Source organism: Mustela nivalis (genome assembly GCF_964662115.1).
Source record: "Mustela nivalis genome assembly, chromosome: 7".
NCBI classification, from domain to species: domain Eukaryota; kingdom Metazoa; phylum Chordata; class Mammalia; order Carnivora; family Mustelidae; genus Mustela; species Mustela nivalis.
In genome coordinates, this window is record NC_139026.1 from 35,197,246 (window position 1) to 35,225,214 (window position 27,969).

The window sequence follows — 27,969 nt, forward strand, 5'->3', positions numbered from 1 at the left end:
CACTTTGTAAAAAATGGGTGGGTACTGGCACAGGAAGAGAAGGAGACAAAAAACAAATGAAGATAGGCCTGCTCAGTCATACCCATAATTCTGGTTTATTTTCTCTCCAGAGAATGTTGCTCCCTGTTGTAAACTTAGAGTTACTGTGTTGAAATATCATGCAGTGTATGGCAAAGAGATAGCCACATTTCCAGTTTGAGTAACCAAAGGAAAAAAATCTGTTCCAATTAGTATCTTGTTAATAAGAAAAAATGCAAAAGAGGATCTCTTTTTTTTTTTTTTAATATTTATTTATTTATTTATTTATTTTTTAACTTTTTATTTTTTATAAACATATATTTTTATCCCCAGGGGTACAGGTCTGTGAATCACCAGGTTTACACACTTCACAGCACTCACCGTATGTGCTTTGGTGAGTGCAAAAGAGGATCTCAAACTTCCTTTCTGTACTGCCGAAAACTTCAGAAATCTTAAATTATCAGGTTATATGTCAAGGGCCCCTTGTACCAAAGTAAAGCTTAGAGATTCAATTCTGTTCTGTGATCATTCAATTATTAGCTATGACTGAGGCATTTCAAAAGTCTGAGTCTGGACAGTCATGCCTCCTACAGAGAGTTGTTAGCAACAAATGCAACAGTTTATGTAAGACACTGAGCACAATACCTAGCAAACATGAATGTTCTGTGTGTTGATTTGCTTTGGGCATGCTGATAAATGTCCAGAATAATTCTGATTTTCTAAAATTTGATGTTTTCCACAAATGAATTAGATTATGTTCTTTTCCATTTCCTTAATAAACTAAATCACAACTCTGATATGCCTGAGTTTTCTTTGGCATGTGAAGTTCATTAGTTTTATAGCAAACAGATTTTGGATGACAATCTCCTAACCTCCAAATTTTTTGACTAAGAATATATTCTGCTGAATAAAAATAATAATGCCCTAAACTTGTTTATTCAGCAGTATAACTTCAAGAAGCTTTAATAGCTTACCAACTAAAGTATAAACCTGTTAGGTTTCACTTATGGAATCTGTTATCACAGCTTCTAGTTATTACTCTCTCAAGAGCCTGGCAAAGCATTTGTACTACGTGATCACGATTCATCTTCCCCAGTGTGAACAGTTAGTGACAAGATAAAAAATACAAGCTTGAAAAAGAAGCCGAATTTTCAGTGAAAAGTTTAGCCATGTTAAGCATGCAATTGGCATAATTTCAGATAAAGAACAGAACAGTTCGCTTCTTTGCATAAATAATTTAAGAATCAGCCACTCTGGTAGCAGCCACAGTGAATGAAAATTGCTCCATGTGCAGATTTAAAGTTCTCTGGCAACAACAATAGACTTTCAACCATACAGATCACTTCCTGGCTATGCTCAGGAAATATAGTTTCCAAATCAAATATCTCTTGCTTCTCTGAAAGAGTGTTTTTTAAACACTGGGTCTAAACGTTAATATCGCAAGATCATTTGTCATATAAAAAGTGAGAGTGACAGCAAATGTAAGGGGTCACTGAGGGGTTAACAAACATGGAATCAGTTCTGCACATTTACTCTGTGGTTTATGTAGATATTCCTTCTTGATTGTTTTTATCTTTTCTTTGGAATAAGAGTGACAACTAGCTCTTTAGAAACTGTAAGCTTACAGGGATAGAACAAGAAGTCAGGTGAACAAACTCAACGTGAAACCAGTCTATAAAACCTATTAGTACATCTATAGTGCAGAGGGAATGGAATAATTTCCTTGAGTTGATGAATAGGTTTTTTTTTTCTTTATTCCTTTATGTTCTTGTCACTCTGGTAATAAAGTTCTAAGGTGATGAATTTGTGATGATTCATAAACACACACACACACTTTTCTGTATCATTGAAGGATAGCTCCACCAGTATCTTCCCTCCACCCCATCCCCAGCAGAGGAGCTCTCCAGCATTTTTAGCATTACTGAACGCTACTGCATTAAGCTTCTCTGATCCCTACACACTAAATGACAATACTGTTCCCCTTTCAGTAATGATAAGCAAACAACAATCCTACACATTACCAAAAACTTCTTTCCCCAAGAAGGTAGAGCAAATATCACATATAGCAATCAACATGTTCACTATTAGATACTTCCTTGAGGAACCCTGTATGTTAGGAACTTCTTCTTCCATTTCTTTTAAATTAATTAATTAATTAATTAATTTAATTGCCCCAGGGGTACAGGTCTGTGAATCATCAACCTTACACATTTCACAGCACTCACCATATGCACATACCCTCCCCAATGTCTATAAATTCTTAAATGTGGTTATCTGTTCCAATGATTGCCACTTTGCTGAGCACTTTAAGGACAAGCTGAAACAGGAATCTGTGGTGCTCAAACAGGAAAAGAGAGAGAGATTTATGTTTTCCTTGAATTCACCTCATTGCTAATCTCCTGATTTCTTCTAACTTGAGAAGATGACCTGGGAGTTAGATAGTTGGATCATTCCTTCCCTCTTCTCCCTAAATCTGTTGCCTCCCTAATGATTGCCTGAAGCTATCCCTTTTTGTCTGATTTTTTTATTATTATTATGAGATAGTTCAGTCACACAAAGGTATAAGGAAAATAGAATGAATTTCACAAACTCACTAGTTGGCTTAGAAAACAAAACATTACAAATAAAATGGAAGACACTCTGTCCTCTTCCTCAATCCATTCCCTCTTGCTTTGGAAGGTAGTAACCACTAGCTTACACCTGGTATTTGTCATCCTCATATCCTTTGTTTTTTCATTCCCATGTACTTGTAAATACTTTCATTACATCTGTGTGGATCTATAATCAATAGCCTCATATAAGTTGTATCACAATAAATGTACCCTTTCACAACTCCTTTTTCCACTGAGCATTGTTTGGGAGATTATATTTATTAATACAGTTAATTCTAATTAATTTATTTACAATTATATTGTATTTTATTTTATAGATATGCCACAAAAGATGCGTTTGTTCTCCTGATAATGAAATTAAATTTCTACCTATTTCTACTTATTTTATTTTTTTTAAAGATTTATTTTTCAGAGAGAGAGTGCACACATAAGCAGTGAAAGTGGCAGACAGAGGGAGAAGCAGGCTCCCTATTGAGCAAGGATTCTGATGTGGGACTCAATCCCAGGACCTAGGGATCATGACCTGAGCCAAAGGCAGAAGCTTAACCAAATGGGCCACTCAGGTGTCCCTCTACTTAGTCTCTACATAAACTATACTAGTCAGTCTCTCTCTCTCCTCTTTCTCATTCACCACATATATGTTGCATGTTGCCATGGCATTCTTAAGCATGTTTTCTTGAGCACACACCAGGTTTTCTTTAGGTTATATACCTAAAAATGGAAATGCTTGTTTGAAAAGTATATATATATATCTCTATGATAAATATTGCCAAATTGCTTGCCAATTGGTTTTTACCAATTTAGACAGTTCCATAAATAGCATAATAAGAATTTATATTGCTCTATACCTATACAACTACTTCAGGAGTCAAAGCTTTTTCTGACCTAATATGTGTGAAATGATATGTCAACTTAGTTTCATTTCCAATTCCTGTTTTCTTTCCTTTTTTTAAAGATTATTTATTTATTTATTTGATATATAGAGAGAGATCACAAGTAGGCAGAGAGGCAGGCAGAGGGAAAGGGGGAAGCAGGCTCCCCACCAAGCAGAGAGACCAATGTGGGGCTTGATCCCAGAACCCTGAGACCATGACCTGAGCTGAAGGCAGAGGCATAACCCACTGAACCACCTAGGTGCCCCCTGATTTTTCAAAAAATTGAGAATCTTTTAAAATATGTATGACCCTTCTGAGTTTCCCTTTTGGTGAAGTTTTTGTTTATGGCTTTAGCAGAGCCTCCTAGGGGACAGCCCATAGCTGACTTCTCTAGAAATAGAACTCTCTATTTGTAGTTGGGCACATAGCTACCCAACGCCAAGATTTTATTTCCAAGTCTTTTTTTTTTTTTTCTTTTAACATTATGTTAAAACTCCTCAGATTGTTTTTCAGAGTCCATAGTCTAAGTGGAGGCAGGGGTGGGAGGTTGGGGGAACCAAGTGGTGGGTATTAGAGAGGGCACAGATTGCATGGAGCACTGGGTGTGGTACAAAAACAATGAATACTGTTATGCTGAAAATAAGTAAAAAATAAATTTTAAAAAATTGTGTTAGTCACTATATAGTACATCATTAGTTTTTGATGCAGTGTTCCATGATTCATTGTTTGCATATAACACCCAGGGCTCCATGCAACATGCCATCCTTAATACTCATAACCAGGCTAACCCATCCCCCACCCCCACCTCTCTAAAATCTTCAGTTTGTTTCCCAGAGTCCATAGTCTCTCATGGTTCATCTGCCCCTCTGATTACCCTCCTTCATTTTTCCCTTCCTTCTCCTAATGTTCTCCATGCTATTCCTTTTTTCCACAAATAATTGAAACCATATGATAATTGACTTTTTCTGCTTGACTTATTTCACTTAGCATAATCTCCTCCAGTTCCATCCATGTTGATGCAAAAGTTGGGTATTCATCCTTTCTGATGGCTGAGTAATATACCATCGTATATACGAACCACATCTCTTTTATCCATGGATCTGCTGAAGGGCATCTCAGCTCTTTCCACAGTTTGGCTCTTGTGCACTTTGCTTCTATGAACATTGGGGAGCATGTGGCCCTTCCTTTTACTACATCTGTAACTTTAAGGTAAATACCCAGCAATGGAATTGCTGGGTCAAGGGTAGCTTTATTTATTTTTTTAAAAGATTTTATTTATTTATTTGTCAGAGAGAGAAAGTGCACAAGCAAGCAGAGTGGCAGGCAGAGGGAAAGAGAGAAGCAGGCTCCCCACTAAGCAAGGAGCCTGACACGGGATTCGATCCCAGGACCCTAGGATCATGACCTGAGCCCAAGGCAGCGGCTTAACCCACTGAGTCACTCAGGCGTCCCAAGGGTAGCTTTATTTTTCACTTTTTGAGGAAACTCCACACTGTTTTCCAAAGTGGCTGTACCAACTTACATCCCTTCCCACAGTGTAAGAGGATTCCCCTTTCTCCACAACCTCTCCAACATTTTTTCTTTCTCACCTTGTCAATTTTTGCCATTCTAACTGGTGTAAGGGGATATCTCAATGTGGTTTTGGTTTGAATTTTCCTGATGACTAGTGAAAATGAACATTTTTTTCATGTGTTCATTAGCCCTTTGTATGTCTTCTTTGGAGAAGTGTCTGTTCCTGACTTCTGCCCATTTTTTAAAAAAGATTTTATTTATTTATTTGACAGAGAGAGATAGATAGGTAGTGAGGCAGGCAGAGAGAGAGAGGAGGAAGCAGGCTCCCTGCTGAGCAGAGAGCCTGATGCGGGACTCGATCCCAGGACCCTGAGATCATGACCTGAGCCAAAGGCAGCGGCTTAACCCACTGAGCCACCCAGGCGCCCTTCTGCCCATTTTTTTGACTTGATTATTTGTGATTTTGGGTGTTGAGTTTGAGAAGTTCTTTATAGATCTTGGCTACCAGGATCTATAGCATCATTTGCAAATATCTTCTCCCATTCTGTGGGCTCTTTTTTTTGTTGTGTTTCCTTTGCTGTGCAAAAGCTTTTTATCTTGATGAAGTTCTAGAAGTTCATTTTCACTTTTGTTTCCCTTGCCTTTAGAGACATGTCTTGAAAGAAGTTGCTATGGCTGATGTCTAAGAGGTTATTGCCTATGTTCTCTTCTCCTCTAGGGCTTTGATGGATTCATGTCTTACACTGAGGCCTTTCAGCCATTTAGAGTTTATCTTTGTGTATGGTATAAGTGAATGGTCGAGTTTCATTCTTCTGTATATAGCTGTCCAATTTTCCCAGCACCATTTATTGAAGAGACTGTCTTTTTTCTTTGGATACTTTTTCCTGTTTTGTCAAAGATTAGTTGACCATAGAGTCAAGAGCCCATACTTGGGCTCTCTATTCTGTTCTCTTGATCTATGTGTCTATTTTTGTACCCATACCATGCTGTCTTGGTGATCACAACTTTGTAATACAGCTTGAAATGAGTCAATATGATGCCCCAGCTTTGTTTTTCTTTTTCAATATTTCCTAGGTGATTTGAATATTGATAAAACACTGGACAGACTTATCCAAAAGAAAAGAGAAAGGATCCAAATTAATAAAATTATGAATGAAAAGGGAGAGATCATGACTAACACAAAGGAAATAGAAACAATAATCAGAAGTTATTATCAACTATATGCCAATAAGTTAAGCAACCTGGAATAAACTGGTGTCTTCCTGGAAACCTCTAAACTACCAAGACTGAAACAGGAAGAAATTAACAACCTGAATAGACTAATAACCAGTAACGAGATTGAAGCAGTGATCAAAAACCTCCCAAAAAACAAAATCCAGGACCTGATGGATTCCCTGGAGAATTCTACCAAACATTCAAAGAAGAAATAATACCTATTCTTCTGAAGCAGTTTCAAAAAACAGCAATGGAAGGAAAATGCCCAGATTCACTATGAGGCCAGTATTACCTTGATCCTAAAACCAGGCAAAGACCCCAATAAAAAGGAGAATTTCAGACCAATATCTCTGATGAATATGCATGCCAAAATTCTCAACAAGATCCTAGCTAATAGGAGCCAACAGTACATTAAAAGGATTATCCATCATGACCAGGAGGGATTTATCCCTGGTACGCAAGGGGGTTCAACCTTTGCAAATCAATCAGTGTGAGAGAACACATTAATAAAAGGAGAAAGAAGAAAAATATGGTCCTCTCAATTGATGCAGGAAAAAGCATTTGACAAAATACATCATCTTTCCTGATTAAAACTCTTCAGAGTGTAGGGATAGAAGGAACATTCTTCAATTTCATAAAAACCATCTGTGAAAAGCCCACAGTGAATATCATTCTCAATCGAGAAAAGCTGAGAGCCTTTCCCTTAAGATCAGGAACACAACAAGGATGCCTACTTTTACCACTATTGTTTGACATAGAACTAGAAGTCCTAGCAACAGCAATCAGACAACAAAAAGAAATAAAATAAAATTCAAATTGGCAAAGAAGTCAAACTCTCTCTCTTCACAGATGACATGATACTTTATGTGGAAAACCCAAAAGACTCCACCCCTAAATTACTAGAACTCATACAGCAATTCAGTGATGTGACAGGAAACGAAATCAATGCACATAAATCAGTTGCTTTCCTATACACTAACAATGTAACTGTAGAAAGAAAAATTAGGGAGTCAATTCCATTTACAATAGCATCAAAAACTATAAGATACCTTAGAATCAACCTAACCAAAAAGATGAAGGATCTATACTCTAGAAACTACACAACACTTACAAAAGAAATTGAAGAAGACATAAAAAGATGGGAAAAGATTCCATGCTCATGGATTGGAAGAAAAAAATCATTAAAATGTGTGTGCTGCTCAGAGCAATCTATACTTTCAATGCCATCTCAATCAAAATACCAACGGCATTTTTCAAAGTTCTGGAACAAACAATACTAAAATTTATATTTCTAAGTCTTAAGAGAAGTTTGGTGTAGTCATGTGTCAACTTTCTGGCCAATGAGATGTAAGCAGAAATTTGGTCTATGACATATAGCAAATGCCCACTAAGTAAAGGAAACTGCCCATCTCTTCTCCTTTCCCTTCCTATGGGTTTGAATATGGAATATGATCCCCAGAACAGGAGTCACCATCTTGGACACTAGGAAGTCACATGCGGAGGACAACAGAGCAACTCAAGAAAAGGACCATGGACTCCTAATGATAGTGAAATTACCAACCAATATTTTACCTAATTACTGATGACCCTGATTGATTATTGTGTCACTCCTTTATGTGAGGAAAAAAACTGAATTTTTGTCTACTATTTTGATGCATTCTGGCACTTGTAGCCAAAAATAATGCTAACTGATATAATAACTATTACCTCTTTTTCAGGTATTTCAGATTGTTGTCATTTTCTTATCTGTTTATAACAGTGTTCTATATGTTCTGCACATAAAACTTAGTTACCTATATATGTATTATAAAAATCTTCTTTGCCTTTTATTTTTATTTTACTTAGAATATCTTTTCATGAAACAATCATTTTCATCAATTAATTTCATTAGTCCTTTCCTTTATGGTTTGTTCTTTTTTTTTTTTTTAAGGTTTTATTTATTTATTTGAGAAAGAGGCAATGAAAGAGAGCATGAGAGGGGTGTTGGAGGCCACGGCCCAGTTGGAGTCATGGATCAAATCAGGCCCTGACTTGTGTCTCCTTTACAGTCCAGACGCCTTGATAAGGGGATAAGGACAGGAAAGTTGAGTAACACTGAGGAAGGGTCTGTGCTATGTGTTGTGCGCTCACCTACGTGACTTCCCACACACTCTCCCTACAGAAGGGAACAATGTGGTCAGGGTCATGAATTCTTAGTTGGTCCTTGTTGTTCCTGTACTTCCCATAACCCTGGTTAATTGTCTTGTATCAATAGTAGTTAATGGCATTAGCCGTGACTACCTGGCATCACGAGGTTTGCTTGTAGTTAATATAAACTTGTTATAGGAACTTGTGGTCATCTGACTAGATACTGATGTATTACTCCTTCTATTGTGATCTGACTTATAAATGCTTGCAAGATGTGGAATAAAATCGGCACTGTTGGACAGCATCCTCAGTGTTCCTCCTGCCCCCATCTCTTTGTCTCTTAATTTCTTTTCACCATCCTCTTACCCTCACGTTCCTGGTCAATTTGTTGCACCGGCCGCGACAGAGGGGAGAAGTTGAGAGGGAGAAACAGACTCCTCATGGAACTGGGAGCCCGATGCGGGACTGGATTCTGGGATTCTGGGATCATGACCTGAGCTGAAGGCAGTTGCTTAACAAACTGAGCCACCCAGGCGCTCTAAGATTTGTTCTTGTTAAGAAATCTGTCCCTCTTCTAGTATCATAAAGGGTTTTTTTTTCCTAAAAAAAGTCATAGATACCTTTTGTTCCATGAAATTTTTAAACTAACTTTATTTTTGTTTTAGAGTGAGAAATAGTTTTCCTCATATAATTGTTCCCACATCATTTTTTGAAATCTCCTTATTTTTTTGTTAACAAATCATTGCAATTTTTCCTGAGCTCAACAGTAGAGCAATCATAGAGGCTGTATGGCCAAGACTTAGAGAAAGTTGTGGTTTTCATATAGCTGAGCATGTTATGATTTAAACTTTAAAAAAAATTTCCAATCTCATCTTTCTATTCTAGAATTCTACCTGATAACTCTTAAGGATCATTATTAAGGATATTTGTGCCTAACATCCAGCATATCTGGGTTTCAATCTAAATTCTCAAATCAGTTAATACATGTTAAGGATATTACCTAATTCTCTGAGCCTCAGTGCCCTCGTCCAAAAAGTTGGAGTAATAACAATTTTATAATATTTATAATGAGGACTAAATGAGCTAATATGTATAAAACACTTAATAGTAAATATTGCACAAAATAAGTACTTAATAATTGACAACTGCCATTAATTGTGGTGCAGGGATCTTTTTTTTTTTCCACAAACATAGATTTTTGAGCCTTCCATATATCCTGACACACACCCCATTCCCTGTCTTTTTCATTGACCATAACAATACCTTGTTCTAGTATATATATATATATATATATATATATATATATATATATATATATATATATATATATATTTTAGGCTTTACCAAAAAGACCCAGAGAGGAAGAAAAATTATATGAAGAAAGATTGAAGGAGAAAGACCAATAATGGTGAATTATTGGTGAATAATGGTGATTACTGCTAAGTAATCACCACAGGACAATAGAAGCTACCCTTAGAACTTTATAGGCATTGTACCACCATTTAGTCTTTGCAATACCCGTAAGGTAGTTACCATTCCATCAAAAGTTAATACACTTCCTCAAAGTTACATAGAAAGAAAACAGAAGAGAGAGAGCTCTAAAACTTGGGTTTGACAACAAAATCCTTGTTCTGATCTCATGTACAATAGTTTAAGAAGACAGGATAGGGGATCAGGAGTCATTCCCACTTCCTCAATAATGAAAGAACTCTATTAAAGAAAAGTACACTCAGATCTTTATATTCCCTAATGCCCCTTTCACCGATTGGCTTTGATTCAACTTCACCATCAGTTCAGTTAGAACAGTAAACTCCAACACTAGGCTCTACCAGTTACTTTTTTTTTAATTTACCAGATTTATAGCAGACAAAGTTTGAGTGAAAGCAGTACAAAGGGTAGCAAACACCATTATGTTTTTATACCCAGAATTTTTTCACTGTGCAGGAAAGAAACAGTCTTATTTTAGCCACAAATGCACACATATACAACATAAAATGAAATAAAAACAGCTGTGTGATGAAAGGCAAGACACTTACCCTCCCTGAAGCTCTGTTTTTTCATAAGCAAACTGAGGATTTGGCAGAATGGTCTCTTAAATTTAGGATTCTGGAATACAAGAGGAAAAAACAAAACAACATTTTCCCAGTGTCCTTGAAGGCAACTCTGCTAGAGAAGGTGGAGAAAAGCTGAAATACTAAAAGACAGTATGTTCATGCTTTCAATGAAGTGAAAGAAAACACTTTGATAGGTAATAATCATATATTTCATTTAAAGGAGTAAAAATAAAGGGGACTGGCTGAGTTAAGGCAAGCAACTCTTGATCTTGGGGTTTTAAGTTCAAGCCCCACATTGCATATAGAGTTTACTTAAAAATAAAATCTTAAAAAAAAAAAAAGAGTAAAAATATGGGTCTCCTATCTTACTTCATATAGATACTCTCTAGGTAGAGCTTATCATTCCCTTCAGTTCCCTTGGAATCTGTGGCACTATATGCAAATGGAGGGGAAAAGTCAATATCACAGTAATGTGAACTCCAAAGCTCTTTTTTATTTTGTTTTAGGTCAACATACTCCTTCACTGGTTGACTTTGTCATTTCAGGAATGAAAAATATAACATCCATTTATATACTCCCTAGAAATTTTTATTTTTTCTCTTTATATACCACAAATTACAACAATGAGATTTCCCACAGAACAAAAGACAGACCTTTCAGACCCCAGGAATGCCTTCAGAGGATGAACACAGGAGAAGAGAGCTCTGTGCAGTGGCATTCTCTCCAAGGCCTGCAACATGATATATGGTAGGTCACCTTCTTCCTGGCATTTTAGAGTCTCTGGATGCCCATAAGGAGTTAATAATGCTTATCATTGATTCCCTTAAGGCAAGGTTAGAAGGCTAACTGGAAAAGACTGTAAACTAGTAAGCTATCAAAAAATACGCTCTGGAGATACAGAGCTTCATACTACTCTTAGAAATAAAATTACCAGAACCTGGTGCATATTCCTGACCCAGCCCTATGCTGTATCACATATGTGCTCCCTCCTTGTGGTGCCATACAATGTCCATGCACAGTTCCCATCAGGCTCTCATATAGAAGAGTCCCTGTAGTACAGGCAACCCAATTAGATCAGAAAAAATAGGTGTTCAATCACCTATCCTACTTTTTGTAAAGTTGTAAATTGCAGACTTGAACATCAAGCCATATGGTATGAAAACTCACCAACTAAGCTGATTCTGGTTAGTGGCTTGAACAGAGTTCTATTAAACTGACATCCTAGCACCTTGCATCTGCCCTTATATCCCAAAGGAGACATACTCTGAACAGGTGAAGCTCACAGAGAAGAGGACAACTGAATGAAGCAACAGAGTTTCCACAGAAAGAGAACCATGAGGATGAATGTATATGTATAGAGATAGATTTATTTTAAGGAACTGTCTTACTTGATTGGTAAAGATTGCAAGTTTAAAATGTGCACTGTGAACCAGCAGGCTATAGTCTATAATTCTATAGTTCAAGTCCTAAGGCTGTCAGTGGCAGAATTCCTTCTCATTCATGAGAGGTCAATCTTTTCTTCCTTCAGGACCATCAGCTAAAGAAATGAGATACACAACATTATGGAGAGCAATCTGCTCTACTTGAAGTCCTCTGATTTTTATGTTAATCTCATCCACATAAAACACCTTAACAGAAACATCCAGAATCATTTTTGACTAAATATTTGGGCACCGTGGCTCAGCCAAATTGACACAATGAAATTAATCATCATACTTTGTAATTATACATTTCTCTTCTGTTTCATCTGTTAGATTAAAGAAGCAAGGGGTCTAAAAGTGACCTTGCTGCCTTTGAATGTTAAAGTACTTTGTTCTTGGTCCCTAACAAGTGTTCAATAAGTGTTTATTACATTGAGATACTTTGGGCCTTGACTTTGTACTTTTTTAGTTTCCTGCACAGAATAACTTTAAAATTCTTCCTTGTGCAGTTATCTAGTGAAAGTTATCCATTATTAAGGGACTGAATTATGTCTCCCCCAAATTCACATATTGAAATCCTAACCCCCCCTCATATGACTGTATTTGGAGATAGGGCACTAGAAAGACAATAAGAGCTAAATGAAGTCATAAGGGTACAGCCCTAATCTAATCTAAAGATGTCCTTAAGAGAAGATGAAGAGACATCAAGGATGCAGAGCACACAGAGAAGAGGCCACAAAAGGACACAGTGAGAATATAGCCATCCACAAGCCAAAGAGAAAAGCCTCAGGAGAAACCCTGCCAACACCATGATCTTGGACTTCTGGCCTCCAGAACTGTGAGAAGATACATTTCTGTTGTTGAAGCCACCCAGGCTGTGGTATTTTGTTATGACAGCCAGAGCAAGCTAATCCACCCTCCAGTGCACTCTCCCTTACTTCACTCACAAACTATTCTATACCTGGCTCTTGGTCAAAGTAGGGACCTGTAACAGTGGTGGTGAAGAAAGTACAGTTGGTTTCAACTACATGGAGAAGCTATGATGTGTGGACTAGACAGACACTGCTATGAGGCCCCTAAGAGGAAACAAAGTTAAAAAGAAGTAGATGCACACAGATTAGCTTCCTTCCCAAACCTGCAGAACACTAGGTAAGTTTTCATTTTCACAAAGAAATAAATGGCACTTTACCCCTTCTTTTACCCCTACTTTTATTTCTTTAATGTAAACACTTTAGGAGAGTTCCAGAAATATCAGTCATTCACTTCTCAGTCTAAATTGTTTTATCTGCTTTCTCAAATAACTAAAATCTAAGAAGGATGAAGATGAAATAATCTGAATCAAAAGAACTTCAGTGCGCTAATTCAGAGGAAAATTTCATGCAATCATAATTCAGAAACATACTAGAGAATCTAGGCACTCCTTTCAAAATTTACCAAGGGTTGGCCTTACTATCCTCTGCCTGTTAGAGATAAGCTGGAGTTAAAGGCCTTCAAACAAACAAGTTTTCCTGACCATTACATTTCTGCCTTTCAAAATAAAACAAGTGTGAAAGTCAATGCTACTGCATCTCCTTTAAACATTGCTTTTTTTTTTTTTTCATTATTCCTCTTGAGTGTCTACATCAGCCTGTTTGCTGTCCACAGTATTTTTGTCAAAAAATGCTCTTGTGTCCCAGCCCTCCTTAATCACCTAAATCCTGCCATCTTGGAAGATATAGATGAACTACCAGAAATGCTGCAAAGCCTTCATTGATTGAAAATAACTGAAAATTATCTTCCCTCTTCACCCTTTTTTTGTCCTTTCCATTCATTTCACACTTAAAATCTAAACACAACAGCCTTTGCTTTTTCACGTATTAGTCCTGATTCACAGACTAGATAGAAAGTTCTTTTACCTCTGGGAACATTTTGTACATTTAACTTGTGGACCACCTAAAGCATTGACTGAATCTGAAAACACACAAGTCTTTAAGATCTCTGCACTGATTGATTAGTGGAGTGAGTGAGTGATTAAAGAAGTGATGTGTTCTTTAAGCATAAATGTCATGCTCATGAGGTTTGGTGTATGAGAATACACTACGTAGCATGTCTGCTATATAAAGAAACAGGGCACCAAAAAATTCATAAAGGTTATGAAACTGCCTTTATTTCTTTTGGCTTTTGATTTTATGCATATTTCTGCCCCCAACAGGGACCTGTATGAAAGGCTAATTTTCTTTGGAAACAATATTCAAAAAATCTTATAACTTTTAGTGCCATTGACTCTAATTGATCCTAGAAATACCCTGTTGGGGGCAGGGATGGTGACAAGGGTTAGCAGGACATAACATCTACCTTCACGGAACTTGCAGTCAAGGAATATGAGCCATTAATGAAAAATCATGCCAATGAGGACAGTGGCCAAAGACACTCCCTATTGCCTTTTCCTCAATCTACATTTCCATTCATGTGCTAGTGCAATCATGGAAGTCCTGCTGAGGCAACTATGATCTGTAAGAGCATAAAGCAGTGGAATTTGGTCAGTGTAATAGGCAGCATCTAAAACAGCCCCTTGGGATCCCTACCTTTTGGTGTTCATGCCCCAATATATGAGCTGATCTAGGGACTTGCATCTAATAAAGAGAATACAGCGAGATTGATTGAAAAACTACGTCTTCTCTCTCACTTATGCTCTTTCTCTGGCTCACCTTGCTTACCCACTTTGGTGAAACAAGCTGCCATTTTATGAGCAGCCCTGTGGCAAGGAATGGAGGGCAGCCTCCAAGGGACAGCAACAGTTGTTCAGTGTGAGGGACTGAAGCCATGGCAGTGTGCCTAGGAGCAGATCCTCCCCCAGCTGAGCCTTGAGAGGACTACAGCCTTGACCCACACCTAGATTGCAGCCTTGTGCTATCCTCTGAAAGGGAGGATCCAGCTGGGTTGCACCTGGATTTCTCTTCCACATAAACTTTAAGATAATAAATAATTTTTGTTTTAACCAAGTTTGGGAATAATATGTTATACACATTAGATAAATAACAAGTCAACAACATTGGAGACTTTTCCGAGGATTTCCTTCATGTATTTTACCATAGATGTCAATAGAAACACATTTTCACAAAAAGTAGTGCACTGTGGTAAAGATGTGGAGTAAAGAATTCAGGATTCCAGTTCTAGTTCAGACCCTAAATAGGGATGTGATCTTGGATAGACAAATATTGTCCACACATTTCTTCATTTGAATTTGCTCTTTCATAAACTAAAGGAAAGAATTAGTTAAGGCCTAACATTTCTCCCTGAGCTAAAAGTCCCTGCTCACATGAAAATTTAAAAATCGTGCTAATTCGTGGTCACAAAGCTAATTGTATATTTCAGGTCAGTATAATTTTCTTTTTTTTTTTTTTTTCTTTTTAAAGATTGTATTTATGGGGCGCCTGGGTGGCTCAGTGGGTTAAGCCTCTGCCTTCGGCTCAGGTCATGATCCCAGGGGCCTGGGATCGAGTCCCGTATTGGGCTCTCTGCTCAGCAGGGAGCCTGCTTCTCCTCATCTCTCTCTGTCTGTCTCTCTGCCTATTTGTGATCTCTCTCTCTGTCAAATAAATAAATAAAATCTTAAAAAAAATAAAAATAAAAAAAATAAAGATTGTATTTATTTATTTGACAGAGATCACAAGTAAGCAGAAAAGCAGGCAGAGAGAGAATAGGAACCAGGCTCCGTACTGAGCAGAGAGCTTGATGCAGGGCTCAATCCTAAGACCCTGGGATCATGACCTGAGCAGAAGGCAGAGACTTTAACTCATTGAGCCACTCAGGCACCCCCAGCATAATTTTCTTTTGACTTGGATTCTTTTGTCATGGGTGCTGGGCCAACTTTCTAACTCTATATTCTCCAGCAGAGCAGTTTTTGTGGGTTTCTTCATCTTATTCTTTTTGCTTAGCTTTTATACTCACATTGAGATTTCAAACCAACAAATTATGACAAAGAATCAGCATGCCTTGCCACAATTGCTTTCAAAAATAGTTTTAAAAATCCACTAATGTACACTAAATCTTAGGAAGGTTGTTTCTATGTTCAAAGTATTCATTTTGTCTAAAAACAAAAATTGAGATCTTTGGTTGTATTGCCTCTTAATAAAACAGATAGTAGAAACAAAGTGGGGGAAATGGCATAATCTATTCACAACAGATGCTTTAACATATTTTAACAATCTTGGTTGATATATCTTTTTGTGTTATTTTAGATAAATGAAAGCACAACTGAATTACTGTACTAAAATGCCTTATGCCAATGGTTTTGAAAGAAGAAAAAAAATCTTCTATGGTTAAAGGTAATCATTTCTTTGACTCAAAAAACAGCTTAAGAGAAAATACCTGGGGTGCATGGATGGCTCAGTCAGTGGAGTGTCTGACTTTGGCTCAGGTCATGATCACAGGGTCCTGGAATTGAGCCCCACGACAGGCTCCTTGTTCAGTGGGGAGTCTGTTTCTCCCTCTCCCTCTACCCTCCTCCTCAAGCTCATGCTTTATCTCAAATAAATACCACCTTAAAAAAAAGAGAGAGAGAGAGAGAGAGAGTTGGGGCACCTGGGTGGTTCAGATGGTTAAAGGTCAGCTCAGATCATCATGATGTCCAAGTCTTGGGATTAAGCGCCATGTCGGGCTCCCAACCCAGCAGGGAGTCTGCTTCTCCCTCTCCATCTGTCTCTCCCCCTGTTGGTATTCTCTCTCTCAAATGAATAAATAAAATCTTAAGAGAGAGAGAGAGAGAGAATACCTAATCTTTCAGCACACCATTTATTCCTTTCTATGCAAATGGCGCTTACCTATAATTCTGTTTTTTCTGCATTAAGTACAACAGTTGGAAGATATGTGGCAGATGGTTTAGCCCTAAGACTTGAATTTATTTATAATTCTTAGTATATAGTTAGGCTAAGAAATTTTGTATACCCAGTTCCCCATTAGTGTCTGTACACTACAATAGAAGTGTACAGTTTTCTGTTAGAACTGGTTCATCTCCACAGCTGAGGAGAATGGGGCAAACCAAAAATTGGTCTTACTACTTCATCATGAAGAAATTAATGTGTCATTGAAAGCCTCCAAGTCTGGATATGAGCCTGGGTCTAACCAGAAGTATTTACTCTAAACCTTCCTTTCCCCTAAATACACATACACTTCTCCTGTCAGACTTACAAAGTTTCTACTGAACTGGCAAGACAGTTCAGTATCAAATGTTGTTTTACAAATTTTTTTGAATTGCAATATAGAGAAAAACCTAAAAATGCACTTTGGTTCCCAGTTAGTCCCATTATCAAGTCCTCATTAAATTTGTGGGCTATCAATCAAATAGTGAGTGTTGGAAATATTTTAGAATAATTATATTACATGTGTTTTCATCATGTACTGTTTATTACATCAAATCAACTGTCAATTTAGTGATGGGTTAAAATGGTAAAAATGAAAAAGCATGTTTCTTTTACAAAGAAAGAATACAAAAATATAAAAGAACAGTTTTGGAGAGATCTTTGGAATACTTCATTAACTTTGTTAATTCTCATGAGAACAAGAATTTAGATGATTTTACTATACAATATGCTAAAAGTTATTCTTAGCTCTACTATAGAAATTTTAGGAGCATAAACACTATATTGAGTGGACTCAGACATAAAACACTTTGAGCAAATAATCAGGGGATAATCCTTCCTCCGAGCCAAGGAAAAAGTTGAATGGAAGGGCCCTACCATCATAACAAGACACTGGATACTAGCAACAGATGATACATTCCATTTGTTTATTCTCTCAACCATACATTCATTTATTCACATACTCATCAACACTGAGTGCCTTTTCTGTACTAAGTACAGAGCTTGGTACTAGGATTTCAATAGTAAGTCTCATATTTGGTCATGATTAAAATCTAGTGAGGAATATAGTCAAGTAAACCACATTTGACGCAGAAGCAATTACAGAGATATTGGAGATATTGGAAAATCTTATAATAATTATAGACTCCCTTCCAAGAAAATGCATATTCTAATTATTCTGAAATTTAGTGTACAATTTCAGAGGTTTCCAGGACCCTCAAACATTCACCCACAGACCACTTAAATGTTACCACAGAGTAAGAACATCTGGTTTACAGAGTCTCACTAATTTGTATCTGTGGTGTCCAACTACAGGACAGCAGCATAAAAAAGTTTTCAGTGACATGTGAACATTTTCTGTAGGTATAGTATTCTGTGGATAAACACACCCTTGCCCTGGCCAGCTGCCTGTTCTGCAAGGGAAGTTCTAGAGACTCACCATGCTTAGTTTGAACTTCAGCAATGATTGCCCAGTTGTGTTTATATAATCATTTTTTTTAATAAACAACTGGTCCAACAAGCAAAATGATTATTTTTATCTACCTTGTCTCCAAACCAGGTCTTCCACTAGGAGGATTAATTCTAAGTTAAGGAGAAAAGACAGTCAAATAAAATTGGATATTATAAAGTATCTCCTTGTGGTAGAAGCAAATACTTCACTGGTATTTCTGGATTCATTCAAAGCTAAACCAAGACTTTTTTTTTTGGGGGGGGGGAGCAACTTAAGTCTCTATGTTTAAACATTTTTAAAGATGCCAAAGTAGAGGCCGTTGATTAAAAAAATAACCAAAGAACACTAAAATAATGTTTCAGTTGTCAATTCAAATCTTCCATAAATTTAGTTAATAAAAAAGAAGGTATCTTTGCGTTTTTGCCCAAATTAATAAAAAAAAATCCAATTGAAATGAACTTAGGTATAGATTTAGTCTCTCTTGAAAATTAAGCTGAGTTTTCAATGTAAAATATCAAGGAATAAGTGATTTATGCAAATGCTTCTTTCTGAAGGCAAGTGATTAAATGAAAGCGACTTATTTTATAGGATGGGAAATTGTGACTCAAGTTGGTAGAAGAGGAACCTGAATCTATAGGGAAAAATAACAGAGTTATATAGACAAAGCTACCCAACCCTACCAAGTCTGCTGTTTTTACTAGCACTTTTTTTAAAAAATTTTATTCAAAGTTTATTCCATAGGCATAACCTTAAAGAAAAAATAAACCAAAACATTATTTAATTTTTACACCATTTATTCAACCACTATTCATTCATTTATCCATCCACCTATGTAACAGGTAAGTTCTAGACAGTGTGTTCAAGGAATGGCAGGAAGACCTGGCTGGAGTAGTGAACTAGGTAGCTGGTGCTAAGTCAGAAAAGATATAGGCAAGAATCCTTCCAAGAGACCTTTCTGGTGCAGAACAGAGTTTGTATTTTCTTACAGATGCAAGGTTAACCTAGTCATATCTTTCAAAAGGAAGTGATACAAATGACATATTTTAATTCAATCTACTCTTTTAAAGTTCAACCTCCCGCTTTAATAAAACTGCTTCCCGAGCTCTACCAAAACATATCTTGAATTTTCCTTCTCTGTGCTCACAAATTATTTCCATTTGGAAATCGTGATTTTTAAAACAATTAACCATTTAGTAATATTAAAGTTTTAGGATTGAAATACTTGGGCTTTAAAAAGAATTTCAGAGAAATTTATTTCAGGGCACACTAAAGTCAGATTTGAAGAACAATCCAGACCGTTAGTTGCCATGACAAGGTGGCTTTGAAAATTCATTTTATACAGCTGACTCCAAAGGCCTGTTGAATTGTGGCTATCTTCCCAAACTGGCTACAAAACCTTTTATTATCTATATACTGTCTTCCTCACACTTCTTCTCTCAGGGTCATGGTATTGTCTTTTTGTGCCCTGCTGCCCTTTATCTCTTTTATTACTGAAATCAGCAAATTTTCCATGTAACCAAATTTATCATGGAATTTATGCTAAAAACTATGATACTGCAAACAGTACTAAGAAAAACAGTCTCAGAGAAGAAACAGAGAAAGGGAAAAAAATCACAATTACAGTTTGGGCAAAAGAATAGAGAAGAAGCAAATAAATTAAGTAAAAATAATATTTACCATGTGGCTACTATTGTCAGTAACTTTATAAGGCAGATGTGCATTTGAAAATCAAATATATGTTACAGCTGTTAACAGCTAACATTACCATATGATGACTAGGCAGCAAGCAATGTGTAACATAACTCCTGTAATCCTAACAGATCTGTATGTCAAAGAGATGGGTACTCTCATTATCCCATTTTATAAATGAGGCAACTGAGGGAATCAGGCTCCAGAGGTAGAACACTTCACCTAGAATCTTCTCAAACTTCTGTAAGACTAAAAATCACTTGTACAACACGTTAAACAGAAACATGTATATTACATTTTTGTAGATTCTGAGGTGAGGCCAAGGGCCATGATTTTTACAAACTCATAAACCATCACTACCACTACATTGCCATCACCAAACCATCATGCTAACCCGAATGATTCAGATTCTCATATTGATGACTTTTCAAACACATTTGAAAAGTCCTATGCTGTGATACCTTATATCTTCCAACACTGTTTATTAAATTACATGTGCACATACTCATCTGGAGAGACTGATATATGCATATTCTAGTTCAGTAGCTCTCACATGTGCCCTAAGAGCCTACACTTAACAAACTTAGAGGTGATGCAAGTGTGGCCAATTCAAGAATCACATTTTCAGTAGCCAGGACATAGTACAAGTATCAGAAAATTTATGATTAAAATGATAAGAAATTTAATTCTTATTAAATTCCTATTTTTTCCATAAAGAAAAAAAAAGGTATGGTCTCCATCAAATGAAAGGGATGAAAGGGAACCTACTATATGGGAGAGAATATCTGCAAGTCATATATCTGAAAAGAGGTTAATATTTAAAATATATAAAGAACTCATACAACTCAATAGTGAAGAAAACAATCTCATTTAAAAACAGAGGACCTGAATAGACATTTTTCCAAAGACATATGGATGGCCAGCAGGCACATAAAAAGATCCTCAACATCACTCATCATGAGGGAAACACAAGTCAAAACCACAATGAGGTATCATCACCTCACACTTTTCAAAAGGCTGTCATCAAAAAGACAAATAATAACTAGTATTGGCAAGGACATGAGAAGACAGAACCCTTGTGCACTGTTGATGGAAATGTAAGTTGGTGTAGCCGCTATGGAAAATATTATGCTAACTCCTCAAAAAATTAAAAATAGAATACTTTATGAGCTAGTAATTCCTTTGGGTATTTATCTGAAGAAAATGAAGATACTAACTTAAAAAGATATATGCACCTGGATGTTCTAGGCAGCATTGTTCACAATAGTCAAAATATTGAAATAACTTAAGTATCCACCAATGGATGAGTGGATAAAGACAATACTATATATATATAAAATCGGATATTATTCAGCCACAAGAAAGAATGAAATCTTACCATTTGCACAACATGGATGGACCTTGAAGGGATTATACTAAGTGAAATAGGCCAAAGAAAGATGAAAACTGTATGATCTCACTTTTATGTTAAATAAATTTATTTATTTTATTTTATTTTTTTAAATTTTTTTAATTTTTATAAACATATATTTTTATTCCCAGGGGTACAGGTCTGTGAATCACCAGGTTTACACACTTCACAGCACTCACCAAAGCACATACCCTCCCCAATGTCCATAATCCCACTCCCTTCTCCCAAACAATAAATTTATTTTGTAATAATTTTTTATAATAAAAATTTTGATAACAAATAAATTTATTTTTTATTTCTTTTTTAAATTTAAAAAAAAAAGAGAAACAAAGAGAGTACCACTGGAAGGGGAGGGGCACAGGGAAAGGGAGAAGCAGACTCCCCACTGAGCAGGGAGACTGACATGAAGCTCGATCCTAGGACCTGGAGATCATGACCATAGCCAAAGGCAGACACTGAACCATCTGAGCCACCCAGGTGATCCTAAAATAATTTTTAAAAAGAAAACTAAGTTCATGAATACAAAACAAAACACACACAAAAAAGGAACAAAACAAAAACCAGGTTGGTGATTGCCAAGGGGAAGAGGAGGGGTGGGGAAAATGGATGAAGGAGACCTATAGTTACAAACTTCTGATTATAAAATAAATAAGTCATTGGAATGTAATATACAACACGGTGACTATAGTTAATAATACTATATTGCATATCTGAAACTTACTGGATGGGTAAATCTTAAAAGTTCTCATCACACGGGAAAAAAATTGGAACTATGTAGGATGACAGATGTTCACTAGACTTACTGTGGTGATCATTTTGCAATATCTACAAATCAAATAATTATGCTGTATACCTGAAACTAACAATGCTATATGTCAAATATGCTTCAATTTTTTTAAAAAGAATTTTATTATCTAGAGAAACAGATGGAGATAGAGCCATATGCCTTGGGAACATGAGGCATATGAAGGGGGAAGTGAAAGGATATTTACTAGAAAGAGACCCTTAAGCTGAGATTTGAAGGAAACAATATTCAGTTGCATGCTCATTGGGAATTTACTACTAACATAAGACATGAGGCACATAAAAAAAATAACTGAAACAAGTAAGTTAAGGCAAGTATTTCTATAATACAAACACTGTAGACCTTCAAGGAAAGAGAGGTTACTTCTGATTTGCTCTTATAAATATACACTACATTTACCAATGAATTTATATCTGTTTACCAAGATGTCTTCCCCAGTGGACAGAGTCCTTGGGGAGCAGGAACTGTCATATTCATAGCAGCATTAGTATTCATCCCTTTGGTTCATATATAACACAAATTTTATAAATAGATGTTGAATGATCACTGCAGGCTTCAAGAAGGAAGTAGGTTTTTAGTCCATGTAAATATTCCAAATATAAAGGTGCTTAAGCAACAATATTCTAAACTGGAGAAACAGCGTAAGAGGCCATATAACCACCATAGTTTTACTAGCTCTCATTTTGAACACTTGTCGATGTCACAGAATGAAACCAAACTCTGTGTTAAGCCTCAATAATGCAGGTGTATATCAAAGACAATAGCACCAAACTTTATTTCATGAAAGACTTTAAAAGATCAGGCCTTTTGTTGATTTGTAAATGTTGTCACCGATAACACCCCTGTTTGCTCAGACAGTTCCAACGTCAATCTTTTCTTCTTCAAGGCTTCAGATAAAAATACAAAACCTGAATTAACGTTTTGGTTGCAATCTTTTGAGAGACCATAAAGGAGAAGATCCAGCTAAGCCATGATCAGGTTCTGTCCCATACAAGTTGTGGTATAATAAGTATGTATAGTTTTAAGCCACTATGTTTCAGGCTAGTTTGTTATACAGCAATAATCAGATAATACAAATGGTGTATGTATGTAAAGCACATTTTCTTTCCCTGTGAATTTCTCTCCATTTAATCTCAGGTGACTATGTTTCCGTTACTTAAAAACAAAAGGACTACAGCTGAGACACAAAGAAGAGAAGAGTTATTTCTGCCTAAGCACAAAAAAAAGTTTTGTTTTGTTTTGTTTTACAAAGAAGAGGACATTGTATTAGAATTAATAAATGGGTAAAATTTTACCAGGCCATGAAGACACAAACACAGCAAAGAGGAGAAAAAAGATGATCAAAAGCATAAAAATAGTAGCTTTTCAACATTTTATTCCTTAAGATTCAGGAGAGGACATATTACCCACAGTCCCGAGAATGGGGGAGAAGCATCAGGAGAATACACTGAAAAGATGGATTTAGAAATAGGATTTGAACAGCTTTGAGATAGGCTAAGGAGATTAAATGTGTTTTTAATGACAATGAGAAACTGGGCTAAAGATATGGTAATAAGAATGGGAAAAAAGAGGAGAGATCAGGAAAAGACATTTCTAAAGTAGAATCTAGAGGGTTTGCAGTTGATACACTGAGTTAGTAACAGGGTGGGAAAAAGTGATGGTGACTAGCAGTCTTCAGCATGGTTCCTGGAAATATAGAACAAAGACAGCTTTAAAAGATGGGATACCTTACGATTGAAGTACCCATCTAAGGGACAATGTCCAGGAAGCAGAAAGAGATACATTTTTGGCAGTATTGGCATGTCAGAGATTAAGCAAAGATAATAAAGTGAGTGAAGTTTTAAAGTAAAAAGAGACAAAGAATGATATGGAAACTTGAGCCATATCAAAAACTAAAAATAGACTCAAAATAGTGATGCTGAGAAACAGGAGTAGCAATTGCCTGAAGGAGGTCACCACTATAACTTCTATATGTGTCAAAAGTATAAGTTTTGAGAAAAGATCACTAGATGCTGTAACTGGGGCAGTATTCTTGACCACTGAGAACAATTTCACAAAAAGGTAAATTCAGACTTTTGTACATCCAGGAACATCTAAGGGACTGATGTGAACAGCAGTGAGTGAATTTAATCTTTTTAAGAGGTTCATGATAAATAAAAGGAAAAGGGAACTTGTGAACAAATAAATGTAAGGCAGGGGTATTTTTTTTCTTCTTTTAAATTTTGTGTAACAAGAGAGTGTAAGGTATAGTCAAAATCAGAAGAGAAGGATCAGTCCAGAGAAATAGATGTTCTAGAAAGAGTAAGTCAGTAATGGGGCAAAGTCACAGAAGAGATGGGAGTAGATGAAAGATCATTTTCTTATATGAGACTAATCAAAGTAAAAATTGGTTAAGGAATAGCTTCGTGTGGTGGATAGTGGGAGAAAATTTGAGCAAGCCCATTTTATTCCAACAAGACCAAACGTTCGTTTTTTGACGATGAAGTTTTAAGGATGGTTTGAAGAACTTAAGAAAAACGGTAATTATTCCTGTCAAAAACAAAAAAAAAGGAACTGAATGGCGATAAAGTAGCCAAGCAGAAGTCTTTTTAAAATAGATTTTACCAGATTGCTTTACCAGGGTTAGAAAGGAAATTTTTGCAGACTTATGGTTTGAAATTACATAGATCCAAAAGGGTGGATTATTCTGAAATATGAAAATGTCAAAGAATCTTAAAAACCATCTCTTCTTAGGTCTCAAACACCCTCAATTACAAAGCACCTCATCAATTAAATGACAGCTTTAAGTGATAAAAGAAATTTTAATTGTGTCTGGTGAGATTCTTTTGTAATCAGATTCATCCAGGTTGTAAAAATATGAAAATGTATTTGAGGAAATGTATTCATCTCCATAAACAGACAGGTCTTCTCTTTGAATCCCTTTATATTCTCAGCAAATCCTGAGTAGTATCCTTCTAAATTTAATTATGGATCTTGCCGATCCATACTTTCTGATTCCAATGAGACGAGGCCCTAATGGTAACTAACAATGAAGAGAATGGAAAAGAAATGTCATTTCTCCTATTCAGAATGGCAAACAAATGTTTCTAAAGAAGATTCATTTTGAACTTTAGCAACTTGAGGTTTGTGATCACGTACTTACAGCATTAAAAGAGAGTTGATTTTTTCACAACATGAAGGGAAAAGCTTAACTAACCAACAGTCTAAATGCAATTGCAAAAAAAATATTTTACTTGGGTGGGCACGAACTATTTTAAAGTACCTCAGATGCAATAATGAATATGAAAACATGCTATGTTCTAATTACAAATCCATGGCATGTATTCTTAAGATTATTCATAAGAGGTCACTATTGGACAATACCATGGAAATCCCAAATTGAGATACCACAACAAAGACTTAAAAATAATAAATCTATGTTCTGTGACCCTGCGGGACCTGAGGCCACGCTGACCCCGCGTGGGCTTCGCCCCGGTTTAGCCTCTGGACTGATGTCCCTCAGCGGAACAGACTTTATGCTGAAAATAAAAAATAAATTAAAAAAAATAAAAATAAAAAAAAAATAAAATAAAATGTTAAAATAAATAAATAAATAAATAAATAAATAAAAAATAAAATAAAAAAAATAATAATAATAAATCTATTTCATTTCAGTTTACTGTGATTGAGTCGAAATTTTATTTCAGAGGTTCTTCCCTTGGATTATTCTGTAATAATAAAAAGGTGAGTTCTTTCTGGAACAGGTCAGTGCTCTGAAAGATTTCTACACACACAGCCCTCTCCACTGGCCCTGGCCCATCTCTCTATCTTATTATCCTTTGGTTTCAAAGGCTGCCATACGGCCGATAATTCTGGTATAGCCTTGTGACCTCATACCTAATTTCTGCTTCTCAGTCTGCCTCATTTGTAGTATCTTCCTTAAATTTCTTTTTCAGATTTGCCCCCTCAAAACTATATTTTAGCTCTCACTAGAATCATAGCCTGAGGTCCTCAAGTTAGTCCTCAAGGTGGTTCTGTCCTCCCTTCAAAGGGTTCAGACTAGACCTCTAGGGCTCACTTAGACTGTGAGCTCCATGAGAATATATATAGTGGTTTATATGTATGAGAAACTCAATAACTAAAAACTAACAAACTGTCTGGGCCCAGCAACCAAGGTATCTGCTTATTCAGGGAGGAAATTAAGACAGGTTCCTGTTTTTCTAGACTACCTTGCCCACTGGTACAAAATTAAAGTTGACTTCTGTATCTGTAAGTTCACACTGCAATTAGATTAGCATGATTTCTGGCCCACTTAGCTTCCAATAACTCCAGAACAGATTTAAGGTTTTTTGTTATCTGATGGTGATTAGCAAAAATAGCTGAATGCTGTTCCAAGAGACAAGAATATCAAAATCCCTAAAGGACTAGAGAGGTTGGTTAGTCCTTCTGCTTGTATGAACTGAAGGGTAACTTTGTGGGATGTGAACCCTGTCTGCTTTTAGATCTTCATGTCCTGAATCACCAATTTAAGACTGTTGAAACCTTTGAAGCCTCTCCAAAAAAAGTTTTCTGGAATTTTTCAAACAATTCAGAATGTTAGTGTCTTCAGTGAACTTTAAAAAAGAGAGAGAGAGAGAAGGGAGTCATGTAATTCAGTGCTCAGAACTGATGAGTGCTGTACTTCAAAGAAAACCTATCTCTTCTGATGAGTCTGACAAGAAGCACCAAGATAGTAATCTTTACCTGGAAATGTAGTTAGTGAAATAGAGTTCAACTCAGTTTCTTCCCCAAGAATGTCATCTCCATCTGGAGCCTAGAAATGTGAGCTCTTCGTGGAGAGTATCTTTTTAAAGAGCACAACAATCAGGGGAAATGTCATCTTCATTAATCATCCTTTCATTTAATATAGTCAACAGTAAAAATTGTATTAAGTCTAATTTCCTGAGGAGATGAGGGGAACCATAGAGTATAAGCAACCATCAGACCTAAATGTTAACTAAAGCAGAGCCTTTCCTTATGCACCTCAGACTGGGAGGGCTCCTGCCATTTTCTCCTTTTCCTCCATTCTCCCCTCTCTCCACCACATCAAATTGAGGAACAAAAACAAAGAGAAAATGGACAATGGTCCTTAAATGAAAAGAACAGTTTAGAGAGAAAAGAGCAGTCTAAATATCCTCTATTTTATCAAACAGAATTTACTTTTCTGTCTACCAGAACTACTATAAATACCAATGTAAAAATAATCTATGACAAATTATAACTTGTATATTCTCCTCTGATTTCAACAAAAATACTCTAGTGCAAATGCTTAGAGATATGTGCGGAAAGCACCTTTTTGTTTTCCTTTTTTTTTTTTCCAGTGTTCCAGAATTCGTTGTTTATGCAACACACCCAATGCTCCATGCAATACATGCCCTCCTTAATACCCACCACCAGGCTCACCCAAATCCCTCCCTCCCTCCCCTCCAAAACCCTCAGTTTGTTTCTCAGAGTCCATAGTTTCTCACGGTTGATCTCCCCTTCCAGTTTCCCCCAACTCACTTCTCCTCTCCATCTCTCCATGTCCTCCTTGTTATTCCTTGTGCTCCACAAGTAAGTGAAACCATATGATAATTGACTCTCTCTGCTTGACATATTTCACTCAGCATATTCTCTTCCAGTCCTGTCCATGTAGATACAAAAGTTGGGTATTCATCCTTTCTGATGGAGGCATAATACTCCATTGTATATATGGACCATATCTTCTTTATCTCTTTGTCCAATGAAGGGCATCTTGGTTCTTTCCACAGTTTCGTGACTGTGGCCATTGCTGCTATGAACATTGGGGTACAGATGGCCCTTCTTTTCACTACATCATTTTCACAGTCATCTTTAAATAGCATCAAGACTGTTATGCGTACATTACTAGCTTTTAAGTTCAATGGCCAGTTGCCAATTGTTTACATAATGAAAAAAATCAA

At 36.4% G+C, this 27,969-nt stretch overlaps 1 protein-coding gene across 5 annotated transcripts in view; it reads right to left on the minus strand.

Annotated features, from left to right (window-relative positions):
- Positions 1–27,969, minus strand: part of LOC309868706 (uncharacterized protein) — a 207,670-nt gene that overhangs the window by 122,615 nt on the left and 57,086 nt on the right. For all 5 annotated transcript variants that reach the window (XR_014313802.1, XR_014313803.1, XR_014313804.1 and 2 more), the window contains one exon: positions 10,396–10,465. Coding sequence is in view for 1 of the 5 variants with exons in the window: in XM_082738818.1 (XP_082594944.1) it covers positions 10,396–10,465 (70 nt within the window). In the remaining 4 variants the exon portion in view is untranslated. The remainder of the gene's footprint in view (positions 1–10,395; positions 10,466–27,969) is intronic.